The sequence below is a fragment of the Podarcis gaigeae genome, assembly GCF_964106915.1.
Source record: "Podarcis gaigeae genome assembly, chromosome: 5".
In the NCBI taxonomy this organism is placed as follows: domain Eukaryota; kingdom Metazoa; phylum Chordata; class Lepidosauria; order Squamata; family Lacertidae; genus Podarcis; species Podarcis gaigeae.
This window is the reverse complement of record NC_139681.1, coordinates 84,506,918-84,521,631: the sequence shown is the minus strand read 5'-3', so window position 1 is coordinate 84,521,631 and position 14,714 is coordinate 84,506,918. Positions and strand designations below refer to the sequence as shown.

The window sequence follows — 14,714 nt, the reverse complement described above, 5'->3', positions numbered from 1 at the left end:
GACTGGACCCTCCTCCCTCTTGCAAGCAAATGAGGCAGTAACAATGCTTTCAAGTTTTCCGGTCGTTTGTGATGAGTCAGCACAACTATTTGCAGTTTTGGACTCTCATTGGGTGTGTGTTTCTATGGAGGCAAAGCTCCTGTGCTTGGAAATTTGCCACGACCCCACTGTGTACATCTCCCGCCACTCCACTGGGCTACTTGTGCATTTTTGCACAAAACTGCATCTCGATTGGAGTCTGCATGCGGTTTGTAGCAATAGATGTGGTCACAATTTCACTCTCTGCCACACTGATACATACTTTAGTATTTTGGTTGTCTCAAGAGTAGGCTGCTGTTCCTTGCTTTCAGAAAATATGTTTTGCAGGTATCCTTCTTAGTACCCCAGCGAAGTACAAACAAGCGGTTTTAAATATGAAGCGCTTTCCCAGGAGAAAGCTGTCTCATTTACATGTATTGTTAATACTTTTTTTAAAAAAAATCTGTGGGAGAAGCTGTTCTATGTTACCTCTGAGATTAGCATTACATTTGTATGGAAATATGTAATTCGGCAGACGGAATGACCCAAGGGAGACAAAGTATTTTCTGCCTTTACGTTATTGTTAAATGAAGGGGTTTCTCTTTGCCAAGTGCCTGAGTATCTGTTACAAACAGGCTCTTTAGTTTCTACCTCCTTCATAAGATAGGACCACATACGGATCCCTGAGGAATTCAATTTCAGTGAACTGCAATGCAAAATCAGCCTGATCCATATCTCCTGCAGGACTCATCATGCACAGCAAAATGTATTTGGTTTTGCATTTCTCCAAAATGTGTGATACGGTTCTCTGCATTTTTTAAAAAAGTGTTTAAGGGGGATACAATGCGTTTACAAATGCACACGCTGTGTTTAGTTATGCATCATGTGATAAAATTTGTAATAAGATATGCATTTGAATATGATGGTTAAAAGGAGGAGTCACAGATTGAAAACAGGACAGAATGGGCTTATGAACAGACACGTGGAAAGTTGATAGGGGCCAGAAATAGACCGATTGCTCCATCCCTAAATCCACTGGGATGTGTCCATTCTGTTTGTGCCCCCGCCTCCCTCGATCTCTTAGATTCAGGCACATGACGAGGGTAGCTCAGAAGGGCCCTCATGCAAACATGTGTGTGTGCAACGGTAGAGGCCTGGAAGGAAAGCTTAAAGCCCACTGTGACTACATGGGAGACAGATTGAGGAAAAGGAAATATGAATTGGCCCCTCCCCATCATTTGACCTATCGCGGCAAGGAGCAGCTAAAAACTAGATGGAGTCATAGATCTTTTTTAAAAAAAGTGTAGACTCACACACGCTGGCCAGTTGAAATGTTCGTTTGGGGCTTCTTAGAAATACGTAAAGGCAAGAAATGGGTCGGGTGAGGGCTACCCCACAATGGTTTTGGACACAGACCAATGACAGTGTGATCATGTTAAAGATGATAGCAGGTCCAGTGAGTGTGCCCCCTCCTCTCCATGATCAATGCATGGCCAGAGGGAGCTTTTTCAGTGCTTCTGACACCTGTGGTGCATATTCTTAGCACCCAGTTTATTTTTATGATGGTAATTGGTTTAAAACTGTTTTTAATACAGTGGTACCTCGGGTTACAGTGGTACCTCAGGGATGCGAGTGGCGCTGTGGGTTAAACCACAGAGCCTAGGGCTTGCCCATCAGAAGGTTGGCGGTTTGAATCCCCGTGACAGGGTGAGCTCCTGTTGTTCAGTCCCAGCTCCTGCCAACCTAGCCGTTCAAAAGCACAAAGTGCAAGTAGATAAATAGGTACCGCTCCACTGGGAAGGTAAATGGCATTTCCGTGCACTGCTCTGGTTCGCCAGAAGCGGCTTAGTCATGCTGGCCACATGACCTGGAAGCTGTTTGCCGGCTCCCTCGGCCAATAAAGCAAGATGAGCGCCGCAACCCCAGAGTCGTCCACAACTGGACCTAATGGTCAGGGGTCCCTTTACCTTTACCTTGGGTTAAGAACGTAATTCGTTCTGGAGGTCCGTTCTTAACCTGAAACTGTTCTTAACCTGAGGTACCACTTTAGCTAATGGGGCCTCCCGCTGCTACCGCGGCGTGATTTCTGTTCTCATCCTGAAGCAAAGTTCTTAACCTGAGGTACTACTTCTGTGTTAGTGGAGTCTGTAACCTGAAGCGTCTGTAACCCGAGGTACCACTGTATTGTGTTTCAATGTTGGAACCTTCCTTTGGATGGTAGGGTGAAAGGCCGGAAACAAACAAAAAACTAAAAAATTAAACATCTGGTGTTTTCCAGCTGCCCTGTCTGTCATATTTAGCTGCAGAAGGCCCAGGGATGGTGCAGGGACCCTGGTATCTGTCAGTGGAGGAAATGCCATACACTGCTCAGTGGTAGAGCATGTGCTTTGCAGGCAGAAGGTCCATTTCTAGGAAAAGCATATCCAGGAAGAGCTGGGAATGCTTCCTGCCTGAAATCTAGGGCAGCCAATGCCAGGAAGTGTGGCCACTGCTGAGCAAGATGTACTCAAAGGCCTCAATCAGCACGAAGCAGCTTTCCATGATCCTAATAGGTGTAAACAAGGACCCCTGGATAGTTAAGTCCAGTCAAAGGTGACTAGTGGGTGCAGCGCTCATCTTGCTTTCAGGCTGAGGGAGCCGGCGTTTGTCCACAGACAGCTTTCCGGGTCATGTGGCCAGCATGACTAAACTGCTTCTGGTGCAACGGAACACTGTGACGGAAACCAGAGTGCACGGAAATGCTGTTTACCTTCCCGCCACAGCGGTACCTATTTATCTACTTGCACTGGTGTGCTTTCAAACTGCTAGGTTGGCAGGAGCTGGGACAGAGCAACGGGAGCTCACTCCGTCATGGGGATTTGAACCACTAACCTTCTGATCAGCAAGCCTAAGAGGATCAGTGGTTTAGACCACAGCGCCACCCGCGTCCTTTACCTTCCTAATAGTCAACCTCTTCTACTGACCCTCGTTCCTGCTGTCCATTTGGTGACTGCACACTTATAGGGACTTGCTGCACAGACTGTTTTGAAATAAGATTTCACTCAACGAGTTAGTGCCTTTGATGCTTGCTCTCCAGAAGGGCTCAAGCCTGTAACTGTCAATCAATCATGATACCGCTGATGTTTCACGGATAACAAGGAGTATATTGAGTCCAGAGGTTCTGGCTGTGCAGCATTTTCAAAAACAAGGTTGTAAACCTAACTCTTAAAACAACACACACACCCAGTGCCCTGATTCATTTCAGATTCCTGTTTGCTGTCTATATATATATAAAAGCGAAATAATATTGAAGGGGCAATGGAGTGTAATTTCCATTTTGAAATATTGTTTCATTAACATTCTATGTGGAACACAGAGATAGATAGTGTTGAAATACTAATGGGATTTTTTCCCCCTTTAAAAAACGTGAAAATTAATTAAACTCGATTTCCCACAAAGTTATCATGGTGTTATACTTTAGATGCCACCCTCCCCCTCTGTGTATGAAATGTTAAAACCGAAGTGCCATTTAATTTTTTTTTTTTTTACTGCTGTTCAGTTAAATAATTACAACAGTGGATTAGGAAGAGGCCTTTTATAACATAACAACATTTCTTATTCCCTTGCCACAATGTTTTCATTTGTGGATATGAGAAAATTCAAGGAAGCCTCTGTAAGAAAAGAAGAAATCCCCCAGGGAAGAGTGGATTGGATGATTATTAAATAGGATAAAGAGGCTTTTAGCAGAATGATCCAAAATCATTATTCTGACAGCTTTTCATTGGAGCATATGGAAGCATACCTGGCCCCAGGTATCTATATGACGAAAATGTCCATTGCAATCTGTTACCAAAGCAGAGGAAGCCAATTTACTAAGCATATTTTACAGAAGGAAACCAGCAGTTATTTATGGGGGATACAAAGTTGAGAATTGGCTTGTCACCAACCCATAATTTTAGAGGAGGTTTGTATTTAGTTGGATTAGGTCCTTGTGAGTTCGATACGGCTTACTCACGAGTAAGTATGCATGCATAGGATTTTATTTACCGGTAGTTTTATTTCAGACATTCCTTACCCACTCTTCATTGCAAAGAGGACTCCAGAGTGAGATAAAAAATTAAAATAAATCTAGGCCACCATACAAGTACAGTGGTACCTCAGGTTAAGTACTTAATTCATTCCAGAGGTCCGTTCTTAACCTGAAACTGTTCTTAACCTGAAGCACCACTTTAGCTAATGGGGCCTGCTGCTGCCGCCGTGCTGCCGGAGCACAATTTCTGTTCTCATCCTGAAGCAAAGTTCTTAACCCCAGGTACTATTTCTGTGTTAGCGGAGTCTGTGACCTGAAGCATATGTAACTTGAAGTGTATGTAACCTGAGGTACCACTGTATGATTGAACGCGTGGTTGCTGAACAACTCCAGGCACGCCTGGAGGATGCGGACCATTTGGATTCCTTCCAATCGGGATTCAGGCCTCATCATGGGACTGAAACTGCCTTGGTCGCGTTGGTAGATGATCTCCGGCGAGCTAGGGACAAAGGTGAGAGTTGTTTCCTAGTTCTGCTGGATCTCTCAGCGGCCTTTGATACAATCGACCATAACATCCTCCTGGACCGTCTAGAGGGGCTGGGAGCTGGGGGCACTGTTATGCAGTGGTTTCGCTCCTTCCTCCTGGGCCAGGTTCAGAAAGTGGTGGTGGGGGATGAGTGTTCAGACCCCTGGGCCCTCACTTGTGGGGTGCCTCAGGGTTCCGTCCTCTCCCCCATGCTTTTTAACATCTATATGAAGCCGCTGGGAGAGATCATCAGGGGGTTTGGACTGGGTGTCCATCAATATGCAGATGATACCCAGCTCTACCTCTCTTTCAAATCAGAACCAGTGAAGGCGGTGAAGGTCCTGTGTGAGTGCCTGGAGGCAGTTGGAGGATGGATGGCGGCTAATGGATTGAGGTTGAATCCTGACAAGACAGAAGTACTGTTTTGGGGGGACAGGGGGCGGGCTGGTGTGGAGGACTCCCTGGTCCTGAATAGGGTAACAGTGCCCCTGAAGGACCAGGTGCGCAGCTTGGGAGTCATTTTGGACTCACAGCTGTCCATGGAGGTGCAGGTCAATTCTGTATCCAGGGCAGCTGTCTACCAACTCCACCTGGTACGCAGGCTGAGACCCTACCTGCCCGCGGACTGTTTCGCCAGAGTGGTGAATGCTCTGGTTATCTCCCGTTTGGACTACTGCAATGCGCTCTACGTGGGGCTACCTTTGAAGGTGACTCGGAAACTACAACTAATCCAGAATGCGGCAGCTAGACTGGTGACTGGGGGCAGCCGCCGAGACCACATAACACCGGTCTTGAAAGACCTGCATTGGCTCCCAGTACGTTTCCGAGCACAATTCAAAGTGCTGGTGTTGACCTTTAAAGCCCTAAACGGCCTCGGCCCAGTATACCTGAAGGAGCGTCTCCACCCCCATCGTTCTGCCCGGACGCTGAGGTCCAGCGCCGAGGGCCTTCTGGCGGTTCCCTCATTGCGAGAAGCAAAGCTACAGGGTACCAGGCATAGGGCCTTCACGGTAGTGGCGCCTGCCCTGTGAAACGCCCTCCCATCAGATGTCAAAGCGATAAATAACTACCTGACATTCAGAAGACATCTTAAGGCAGCCCTGTTCAGGGAAGTTTTTAATCTGTGATATTTTAGTGTATTTTTGGTTTCTATGGAAGCCGCCCAGAGTGGCTGGGGAAACCCAGCCAGATGGGTGGGGTACAAATAATAAATTATTATTATTATTATTACTAAATTTACTTGTGTGGTTGCTTCACCCCATATATCGAATTGCCCTCTCTTTAAATTGCAGAACCGGCACTGTTAGAGGTGCCACATAATACTTGTTCTGCAATTGTAAGACATTTATGTTTTAGTGAAGCTGCATTCACAACTTGGGAACTCCCTGCTTATTGACATTGGACAGATGCCTTCACTCTTTTTGGTACATGATAAAAAAACACTTTTGTTTAGGCAAACCTACCCAGACATGTAAAAAATGTCTTTTTAAACTAGTTTTAGTTTATTGTTGATTTTAAAAACTTTAAAGCCCTAAATGGCTTTGACCCAGTATACCTGAAGGAGCATCTCCACCCCCATCGTTCTGCCCAGACACTGAGCTCCAGATCCGAGGGCCTTCCGCGGTTCCCTCCCTGTGAGAAGTGAAGTTACAGGGAACCAGGCAGAGAGCCTTCTCAGTAGTAGCACCCACCCTGTGGAACGCCCTCCCATCAGATGTCAAGGAAATAAACAACTATCTGACTTTTAGAAGACATCTGAAGGCAACCCTGTATCGGGAAGTTTTTAATGTTTGATGGTTTATCATGTTTTTAATATTCTGTTGGGAGCCGCCCAGGGTGGCCCAGCCAGATGGACGGGGTATTAATAATAATAATAATAATAATAATAATAATAATAATGACAAACAATCACCCAGGGTCAATTTTACATACTGCCCAGGGACTTTGTGGGTTGTATCCATTGAATCCACGGAAATTTAAGAATTTAAGTCAGTTGCAGTCATTAATTTTACTAGGTCTACTCAAAATATGACTAGCATTGGATACAGCCCTTAGCCATATCCATTATTTCCAATGAGACCACTCTGAGTAAGACTAACATCAGGTACATACAACCTTGTGGGCTTCTCATGGGCATCTGGTTTCCATCTGGTGGGCCACTGTGAGAAGAGGATGCTTGAATATATGGGTCCTGCACCTGAGTCTAGCCGTCAGGCTCTTCTTATGTTCTGTAATGCCTAATGGAAGGCATCACTATGGAAGATACCAGGCCTGAAATGGTGAATCATAGAACTGTAGAGTTGGAAGAGATCCCAAGGTTCACCTAGTCCAACCCCCTGCAATGCAGGATTCTTTTTGCCCAACGTGGGGCTCAAACCCACAACCCTGAAATTAAGAGTCTCATGCTCTACCGACTGAGCTATGGAACATACCCTGTAGAAAATGTCACTGACGGAGCTTTCAAAGCACCTTGTCACCACCAAACATGGCACTTTCCCTCATTAAGACAGTTCTTCTGGGTGCCATTGAGAAGTGGGTCACTGAATGAATTCCATGAGAGTCGATCCTTAGCACCTTGGCAAACTCCTCCTTCTCTCTTTGCTGTTCTTTCAAGCTCCCAGAATCGAATGAGAGCACCGGCACAATGACGAGAGAAGAGTTTATAGACAAAATGTCCACAGCAGTTCGGCAAGGCACCAAGGAAGAGTACGGCGAGCTGTTTGACAAGATAGATTTGATCCGAGATGGCCTTATTGACTGGGACAAATTGACCTCCTTTGTGCTGCTTGAGCTGTATGAGAGAGATGAACGGGCAAGGCGATCGGTCATCCCTCACTGGAAGGACCTCCGGTTTCTCCCTCTGATCCACAAAGATGCTGTTCAGAAGGTAACGTTATTGAAAAGCCCTATCAGCTACCTGACTGTGAGCAGGAACGGTTTGCTCGGCTGCTGGGGAGAGAGTCTAAAGTTACAGAGGACTCTTCAGATCACCACAGAAGCTGTCAAGCCTAAAGACCTCTGGGTGACCTCTCTGGTTGCACTGCCAAATGTTAACAAGGTATGTAGCTGTGCTCATGGAAGTGTAACAGTACTTCTGAAACCATGTTAGTGCTGATAATTTTTCACAGCTTCTCACAGATCCCATCCGTGTTGGGAATCGCCTCTCAGTTGGATGTATCAATCACTTACTGCCCTTCGGGACACAGAAAACATTAATTTTCCCTTCCAACATGTGGGCAATAGCCCAGCCCCAAGGAAAGGATGGTCTGTTTTCTGATACAGCTCCTGCTACAGCTGATGGGTAGCACCCTAGCCCAGAAAGCAGATCCCTCCTATCCACCTAAACCCTGACTGAATGATGGGAAAATATTCTAACTGGGCTATCCAAAGGTTGCAAAGCACAGGACTGAGTTTAAGAGGATGCTGGGCAAAGTTTCACTTGGTGGGCTCCCCTTTGTCTTGGTGAGCTTATGTAGCTGTTGTGATAGCTCTCAATATTGTGCTACACGGCTGGGTTTACTCAGCATTTAAAGTTCCCACAAAGAGTTAGCTTAGGTTGGGGCACTGTGGGAACTTAAAACAGTGACTTAAGGCAGCTGCATAGCACTGCTTGGAATCTTGGACCAGAGTAAAACCTAAGAGGCAGTGTGCCTTAGGGAGCTGTCCAATGGTTCTAGGTGCTGAAGTTGGTCTTAGCAAGGATGATGCCTGCCTATAGTGCTGGGATGGAAGCTGATTGAGTGTCTGTGCCTTTGTGTGCGTGTGTGTGTGTACGTGTACACACAGCTCCTCAATTAGTGGATCAAAGGACCAAGCAACTTTGCTGTGGTGTGCTCTTGACTCCAGCCTCAACAATTACCTCCTTCTCTATCTTCTTAGGCCATTGAGGTTTGTGTTTTCTTTCTTTTTGCACTGTAGGCATCAATATTTCTTGCCTGCCTTTCTGTAAAAACCTTTCTCTGTAGGCGGCAACAGGTCATAACATCAATAAAAACGTAAAATCTATCTCAAAACTAAAATTAAACACAGCACTTTAAAATCCGCATTATGTCATATGTACAGGCAGAAAGAGGATACAAAGATAAAGATATCAAGAGATGAATGAGAGGGGAGGCTTTGTTTCAGAAAGTTAAGAGAAATGAGGGGTGATGGCAGGAGTGGGGACCTTTCTGGGCTTCCAGATGTTGATGAGCTACAGCTCCCATTTTCCCTGACCATAGGCTATGATGGCTGGAGCTGATGGAGGTTAGGGTCAACCAATCTCTGGAGGGCTACAAATTCCTTATTCCTGGATTAACACAAAGGCTTGAGGTAGATTTTGAGCAGGGGTTTGAAGAAGAAAGTGAGAATGCTCACATGCCACAGAGGAGTTCTTTGCATAAGATTGGAGACATAAAGGGCAACAGAGGTTAATGGGCAAGTCTTTTAAGAAATGAAGGCACTTCTGGATGGCTCCTGTGTGTTAAACTTGGAGAAATATTCTCTCCCCCCACCACTAACTTTGTTTCTCTCCCACCCCATATAGGTAGCTGTCTCATTTACAAGCAAAGAGATCTATTTTGCTGAGCTGAATTCCAAACAAGGGTTCTCATGTCAGTATAGACTTCAAGGCTTTGGGGGAACCGTGATGTGCATGGACTACTGGTACAACCCTCACGATGGAAACGATGCTATTCTGACCATGGGAGATGTTTGTGGGCAGGCAAGTACGGCACAAAATATCAGAACATCTGGGTGGCCACAGGTTCCTCATCCCTGTTGTACTGGGACACCAGCTGCCTCTTGAAGAGTGCTGGGCCGTTAGTGTCATGGAAGGTGTCCTGGCCTAGAATCATAGAATCATAGAGTTGGAAGAGACCACAAGGGCCATGGAGTCCAACCCCCTGCCAAGCAGGAAACACCATCGGAGCACTCCTGACATATGGTTGTCAAGCCTCTGCTTAAAGACCTCCAAAGAAGGAGACTCCACCACACTCCTTGGCAGCAAATTCCACTGTCAAACAGCTCTTACTGTGAGGAAGTTCTTCCTAATGTTTAGGTGGAATCTTCTTTCTTGTAATTTGGATCCATTGCCTGGCTGGATGCAGAAGAATGGTGGGAGGCAGCAGCTGGGGAAACCCCAAGGGAAGAAGGCTCAGAGCCAGGGGAGCGGTTGTGGGACAGTGATGAGTGGTTAGAGGGAGAAGAAGGAGCAGACTGGGAGGAAGAGGAGTCAGAAGCTGAAGAGGTAACAGGGTTGAGTGAGCAGGAAGAGGCTGAGGCAGACAGCAGTCTAGAATCAGAGGCAGAAGCTGGAGGGATGCTAAGAGGCAGAGATGAGTCAGGCTGGTGAAGAAGCCATGGTGTCTCCCCCTCCTGCTGTGACCAGCTCCCTTCCCCCCTGATCTCCCAGAACCTGAAGAGGTATGCAGAGGGCGGAGCAAAGACAAGCAAGATGACAGAGTCTCAAATTGCTTGGGGAAGGAGGAATCTTAGGGAGCTGTAGGAAAGCGGTGGCCCTCGGTCCCCACAACTACCTCATAGGGGCAAGTTCTACGGGGAAGAGTTGCTGTGCACGGCCTCCTAGACTTTCTTCTTTGAATAAAGAATTCACATGAGTTATTTCTGACTTGCTCCAGGTACCCACCCCTGTCAGAAGGCTTAGTGGACACATCAGTCAGGGAGCTAGAGAAGAGCTTAGCTATATTTCTTAGAGAAGAACAGAAAGTAATAGGAAATGCCTGGCTCTACCCAACAAAACATCTAGTGAGTAAAATATGTAAGGGCACTATCCATACAGATTGAGCACTTGTTATTTATTTAGTGACAGTACTTGTTCACAGTATCACTGTTCAGGCAGACCTCACAAAGCAGTTTACATAAGATTATTACAACAATAAGCATGGTGGGGTTTTTTCCTTTAAAGTTGCAATACAATTGGGAGTAGGGGGGGAACAACTTGTTTTTTTTTTAAAAAAAATAAAAATCAATTACTACTGCTTCTCCCCTCCCCTCGGGGTAAGATGGGCTTTCAGGTGTCCCTGTAGCAGCAGTTGAGGAGAGCAAGGGGACACGATGGGAACTGGATGGTGACTCCTCCATCTGCATTTCTCTTATATACTGAGTCAATCCAGTCCACCTTCATATGTTCAATGGTGAAGACGATGCTTCAGAACTTCCAACTCCAGGGAGATTTAGCTTTTCTTCTTATGTTAAGTCAAAAGTCAATTCATCCCAATTGCTTCTCATTACTCATATTCACTCTCTTGAAAGTACATTTAGCTGCCCAAGGCTTTGTTCCCTTCATTTGCTTTTAGATTGGTTTACCCTCCCCCTTTTGTCATATCTTGTCCAACTATACATGTTGGCTACCTATACATATTTAAGTTATTTCCGTTGTCCTCTCCTAAGCAAATCCCGGCAGCCTCATTAGCAAAAAAATAGCCTTAGCCGTGGCTGTGAAATTCAAACGCATGCAAGTTATGAATTTATAACAAAGGAGGGGCTTTGTGTGATATTCAGGTTATTGCCATCAGTAATGGTTTGCTTTGAAATGCTGAGAGTGGTAGAAGATTTTTTTAATATAAAAAATTAACTCTATCCTTCACAGGTCCAAGCAATTGTCTTCAACACAGCTCTGATCTCATTGTTTGAACGACCTTCAAATTCCACTGAAGATGAAAATGTGACAATGACTGTGACTTGGCAGGAGCTGGTCTCTGGGTATCACAAATGCTGCTATGTGTTAAGGCACAAACTCCATGATAAGGAATGGGTTAGACAAGGTACTGATCTGAGAAATGACGCAAGGAAGTCCTTTATTTATTTATTTATTTTTAATCTTGGGTGCCAGCCTCTGGTGTAGATTGGGGTATCAGACAAAAGCTCTTAAAGGCTGAAATCCTATGAGAGGCAGTGTGGTGTAGTGTTTAAAGTGGCTGACTAGGACCTGGGAGACCAGGGTTCAAATCCAAACTTGGCCAGGAAGCTCAGTGGGTGATATCTGGCCAGTCACTGCCTCTTAGCCCAACTTAGTACCTGGGGTTGTAAGGATTAAATGAGAGGGAGAAATATGTGTGTTTTTGCCATGTTGAGCTCCTTGGAGGGAAAGGTGGGGTATAAATGCAACTAATAATAATAAACAATAAAAATATGTGATTACTTTGAGGAAGCTCCGTTTGAACATAGTAGGACTTACTTCGGTGTAAACGCACACAAGTTTGCATTGTTATTAGTAGGTCCTGGAGTTCTTGGCCTCAAGCGCAGCTGGGTTCACGCATGCTATGTAGCCCTGCGAATTCTCACACATTCATATGAACTTTACCACACTTTATTTCCATCAGCAATGTCAACCTGGTAATGGTTGCTTTCATGCTGGTGTTCACATTTCCCAAGGGAAGCCTCTACAGCAAACTTCAACTTCTCAGATTGTATTTTTTTCCTTGGGGTTAATTTTGCTGATGTTTAGGCGGTGGTAATATTTTTTATAGCTGCATCGTTTTTTCTTTTTTTTTGAGGGGGGACCGACTTGTGGGGTGTTTGGCAGTAGGAGAGAGGAGGCTGCGACTTCTGGGCCTGCCTTTTGGAAATTAAGATTTTGCTGCCAAGTCCTGTGCCAAAAAAGCCTGATTGCTTCCTTCCAGAAGCTTTTATAGCCTCTTTAACACCAAAGCTCATTTAAAAGTTTTAAATCAAAGCCAGAGGATAACAATGGTTCTGAAATCACATCTCCTGAAGTGAGTCTATTTTCTTTTCTTAAAAAAAAAAGAGTTAAAGTAATTTGCATGCATGCAATCAACCCAACTCTTCGTGTCTGAATAATGAATGGCCTTCCTAGTCCTGCTGGGGGGAATATCGTTCTTTTCTGCCACTCAAGTGTTCTGCTTAATACAACATTTTAACCTTGCATCTCAGAGTTATGCTTGCAAGGATGCGATCTGGACCTTTGATGTCACAGTGTAATGTTGGAGAACAAGAAGTCATGGCGTCTTCTTCTTGTCCCACCCTGTCCACTTGCTTATGTTTCCCTACCTTGCCTGCTGCATGGCATACCTGGAGCGCTCCTTTTTATTGCAAGTAGGAGAGGCAGCAGAAGTGGGAGAGTAATGAGTGGGAAGAAGCCACTGCAGCTGCCTTGTCTCCATCTGTGTCATGCAATCCAAAGATAGATCTCTGGGTTGCAGCTGTTATGGATGCAATGCAGCTGCAAACTGCTAGCTTGGAAACAAAGCATGATGGGAATGTTGGGACTGTCCGTGGGAAACAGTGGAACAGTCAGTTCACAGGGCAATGCACCGGAATTTGCTCAGAGTGTAATATGAGCTCTTCCTCTTGCGTATGTACAGGAAGTACAGGAAGTCTTTGTCACTTGACTGCTGGAGTTGAAGAGTACAGACATGTTTTCTGTAATGCTGCAAAGACAGAAATAAAGGCATGTAAATGCATTTCTTTCTATCTCCTTCCCTGCCGGGGGAGCAGGAGGGAGTGGGTGTGTTCTTCCCACGTTTGGGAAGAATCGCCTATCGTGACCTAGCCTGGATCTTGCTGGGGAATGCAGCCAGGGAGGTCAACAGGAGACCAAGCCGGGTGCCTGGGAGAGTTGCCAGTTTCTCCCGATAAAGGCTTGATTTCCGACAGCAGCCTGGTCCAATATTTTAAGGGTTGCTTAGTTGTGACCCTCCAGCTATTGCTGGACTACAACTCCCATCATCCCTGCTCACTGGCTGTGGTTGATGGGATTTGTAGTGCAACAGGATCCCATTTTTAAAAATTGAAATATCCAGTGCTCAAATATTTTTGCTTAATAAATAAATATTAGCAACCCCAACCTCTGCTGAAACCTGAATTGGTACAGCCCAAACTTAGCTTTACCATTTCATTGTGAACAAGGCCCCAGCCTTCAGAGTTTCATTCAATTACAACAGGTCCCCTACCCCTGCTGTATGTGTTAACCATGGACTCATGGTATACATGGCAGGTTCTCTCTTGCTAGAGGTCTTCAAGCAGAGACTGGACATGCTCTAGCTATGAATTCCCTGCCTTGAGCCAGAGATTGGATTAGATGATCTATAATACCCCTCCAGCCATATGATTCTACAGTACGAAGAACAGCAACTGGCTCAGTCTTTTCTTCAAGGAACATAACATTTTAATTTGCTATATATATTCTGATATGGGAATTATTCTTAAGACCACCATTTTCAGTCAGGCATCCTCCAAGGAGCTTGACTTACAGTGTAATTTAGACAGAAACAAGTTTATGTCTTTGTTGGAAACTGCGAAGATTTCTCAGCTCCTAATATTCATAACATTTTACTCTCATAAAAGTCCCTAGAGTCCAGAGAGGCGTGTGTTTTATTGAAACTCCTTTTTTTTTTTTCCTCCAAAATTTTTATTAGGTTTTTTTTAATAAAAGAGATACAAAATTAAAAAACAGCATTGTTTGTGTCTTTACAAAATTTCATAACATCTTTGGACTTCCTCGCGTCATCCGCTCGCACTTACATTGTTCATAAAATTTTTCAAGCAAATTACCATCTTATTTGTAATCTTATAACCAATCATTACAATATAGTCTAATAATGCTCATCTAATTTAGTGATGGCCAATTGTTTATAATCAAGCATCCTTCTTAGCATTCCATCAAATTACAATAATTTTGTAAATAAATCTTAAATTTCTTCCAGTCTTCTTCAATCCTTTCTTCTCCCAGGTCTCGAATTCTGCCAGTCATTTCCGCCAGCTGCATATAGTCCATCAGCTGCATCTGCCATTCTTCCAGCGTGGGTAGATCTTGAGTTTTCCAGTTCTTTGCGATGAGTATCCTTGCTGCCGTTGTTGCATACATAAAGAAAGTTCTGTCCTTCTTTGACACCTTCTGGCCGACAATACCCAGAAGGAAGGCCTCTGGTTTCTTAGTGAAAGTATACTTAAATACCTTTTTCAGTTCATTATATATCATTTCCCAGAAGGCCTTCACTTTAGGGCAAGTCCACCAGAGGTGAAAGAATGTTCCTTCATTTTCTTTACATTTCCAACATTTATTGTCAGACGAGTGGTATATTTTGGCAAGCTTAACTGGGGTCATGTACCATCTGTATATCAGTTTCATTATATTTTCTTTCAAAGCATTACATGCAGTAAAGTTTAGCCCAGTGGTCCACAACCTTTCCCATTCCTCAA

The 14,714-nt window shown here is 44.8% G+C and overlaps 1 protein-coding gene across 1 annotated transcript in view; it reads left to right on the top strand.

The window, feature by feature from the left end:
- The window catches only part of WDR49 (WD repeat domain 49), a 101,247-nt gene that overhangs the window by 11,183 nt on the left and 75,350 nt on the right, over window positions 1-14,714 (top strand). Inside the window, exons 3-5 of the mRNA XM_083739273.1 lie at window positions 7,168-7,611; window positions 9,079-9,255; window positions 11,143-11,317. Coding sequence (XP_083595399.1) covers window positions 7,168-7,611; window positions 9,079-9,255; window positions 11,143-11,317 — 796 coding nt within the window. The remainder of the gene's footprint in view (window positions 1-7,167; window positions 7,612-9,078; window positions 9,256-11,142; window positions 11,318-14,714) is intronic.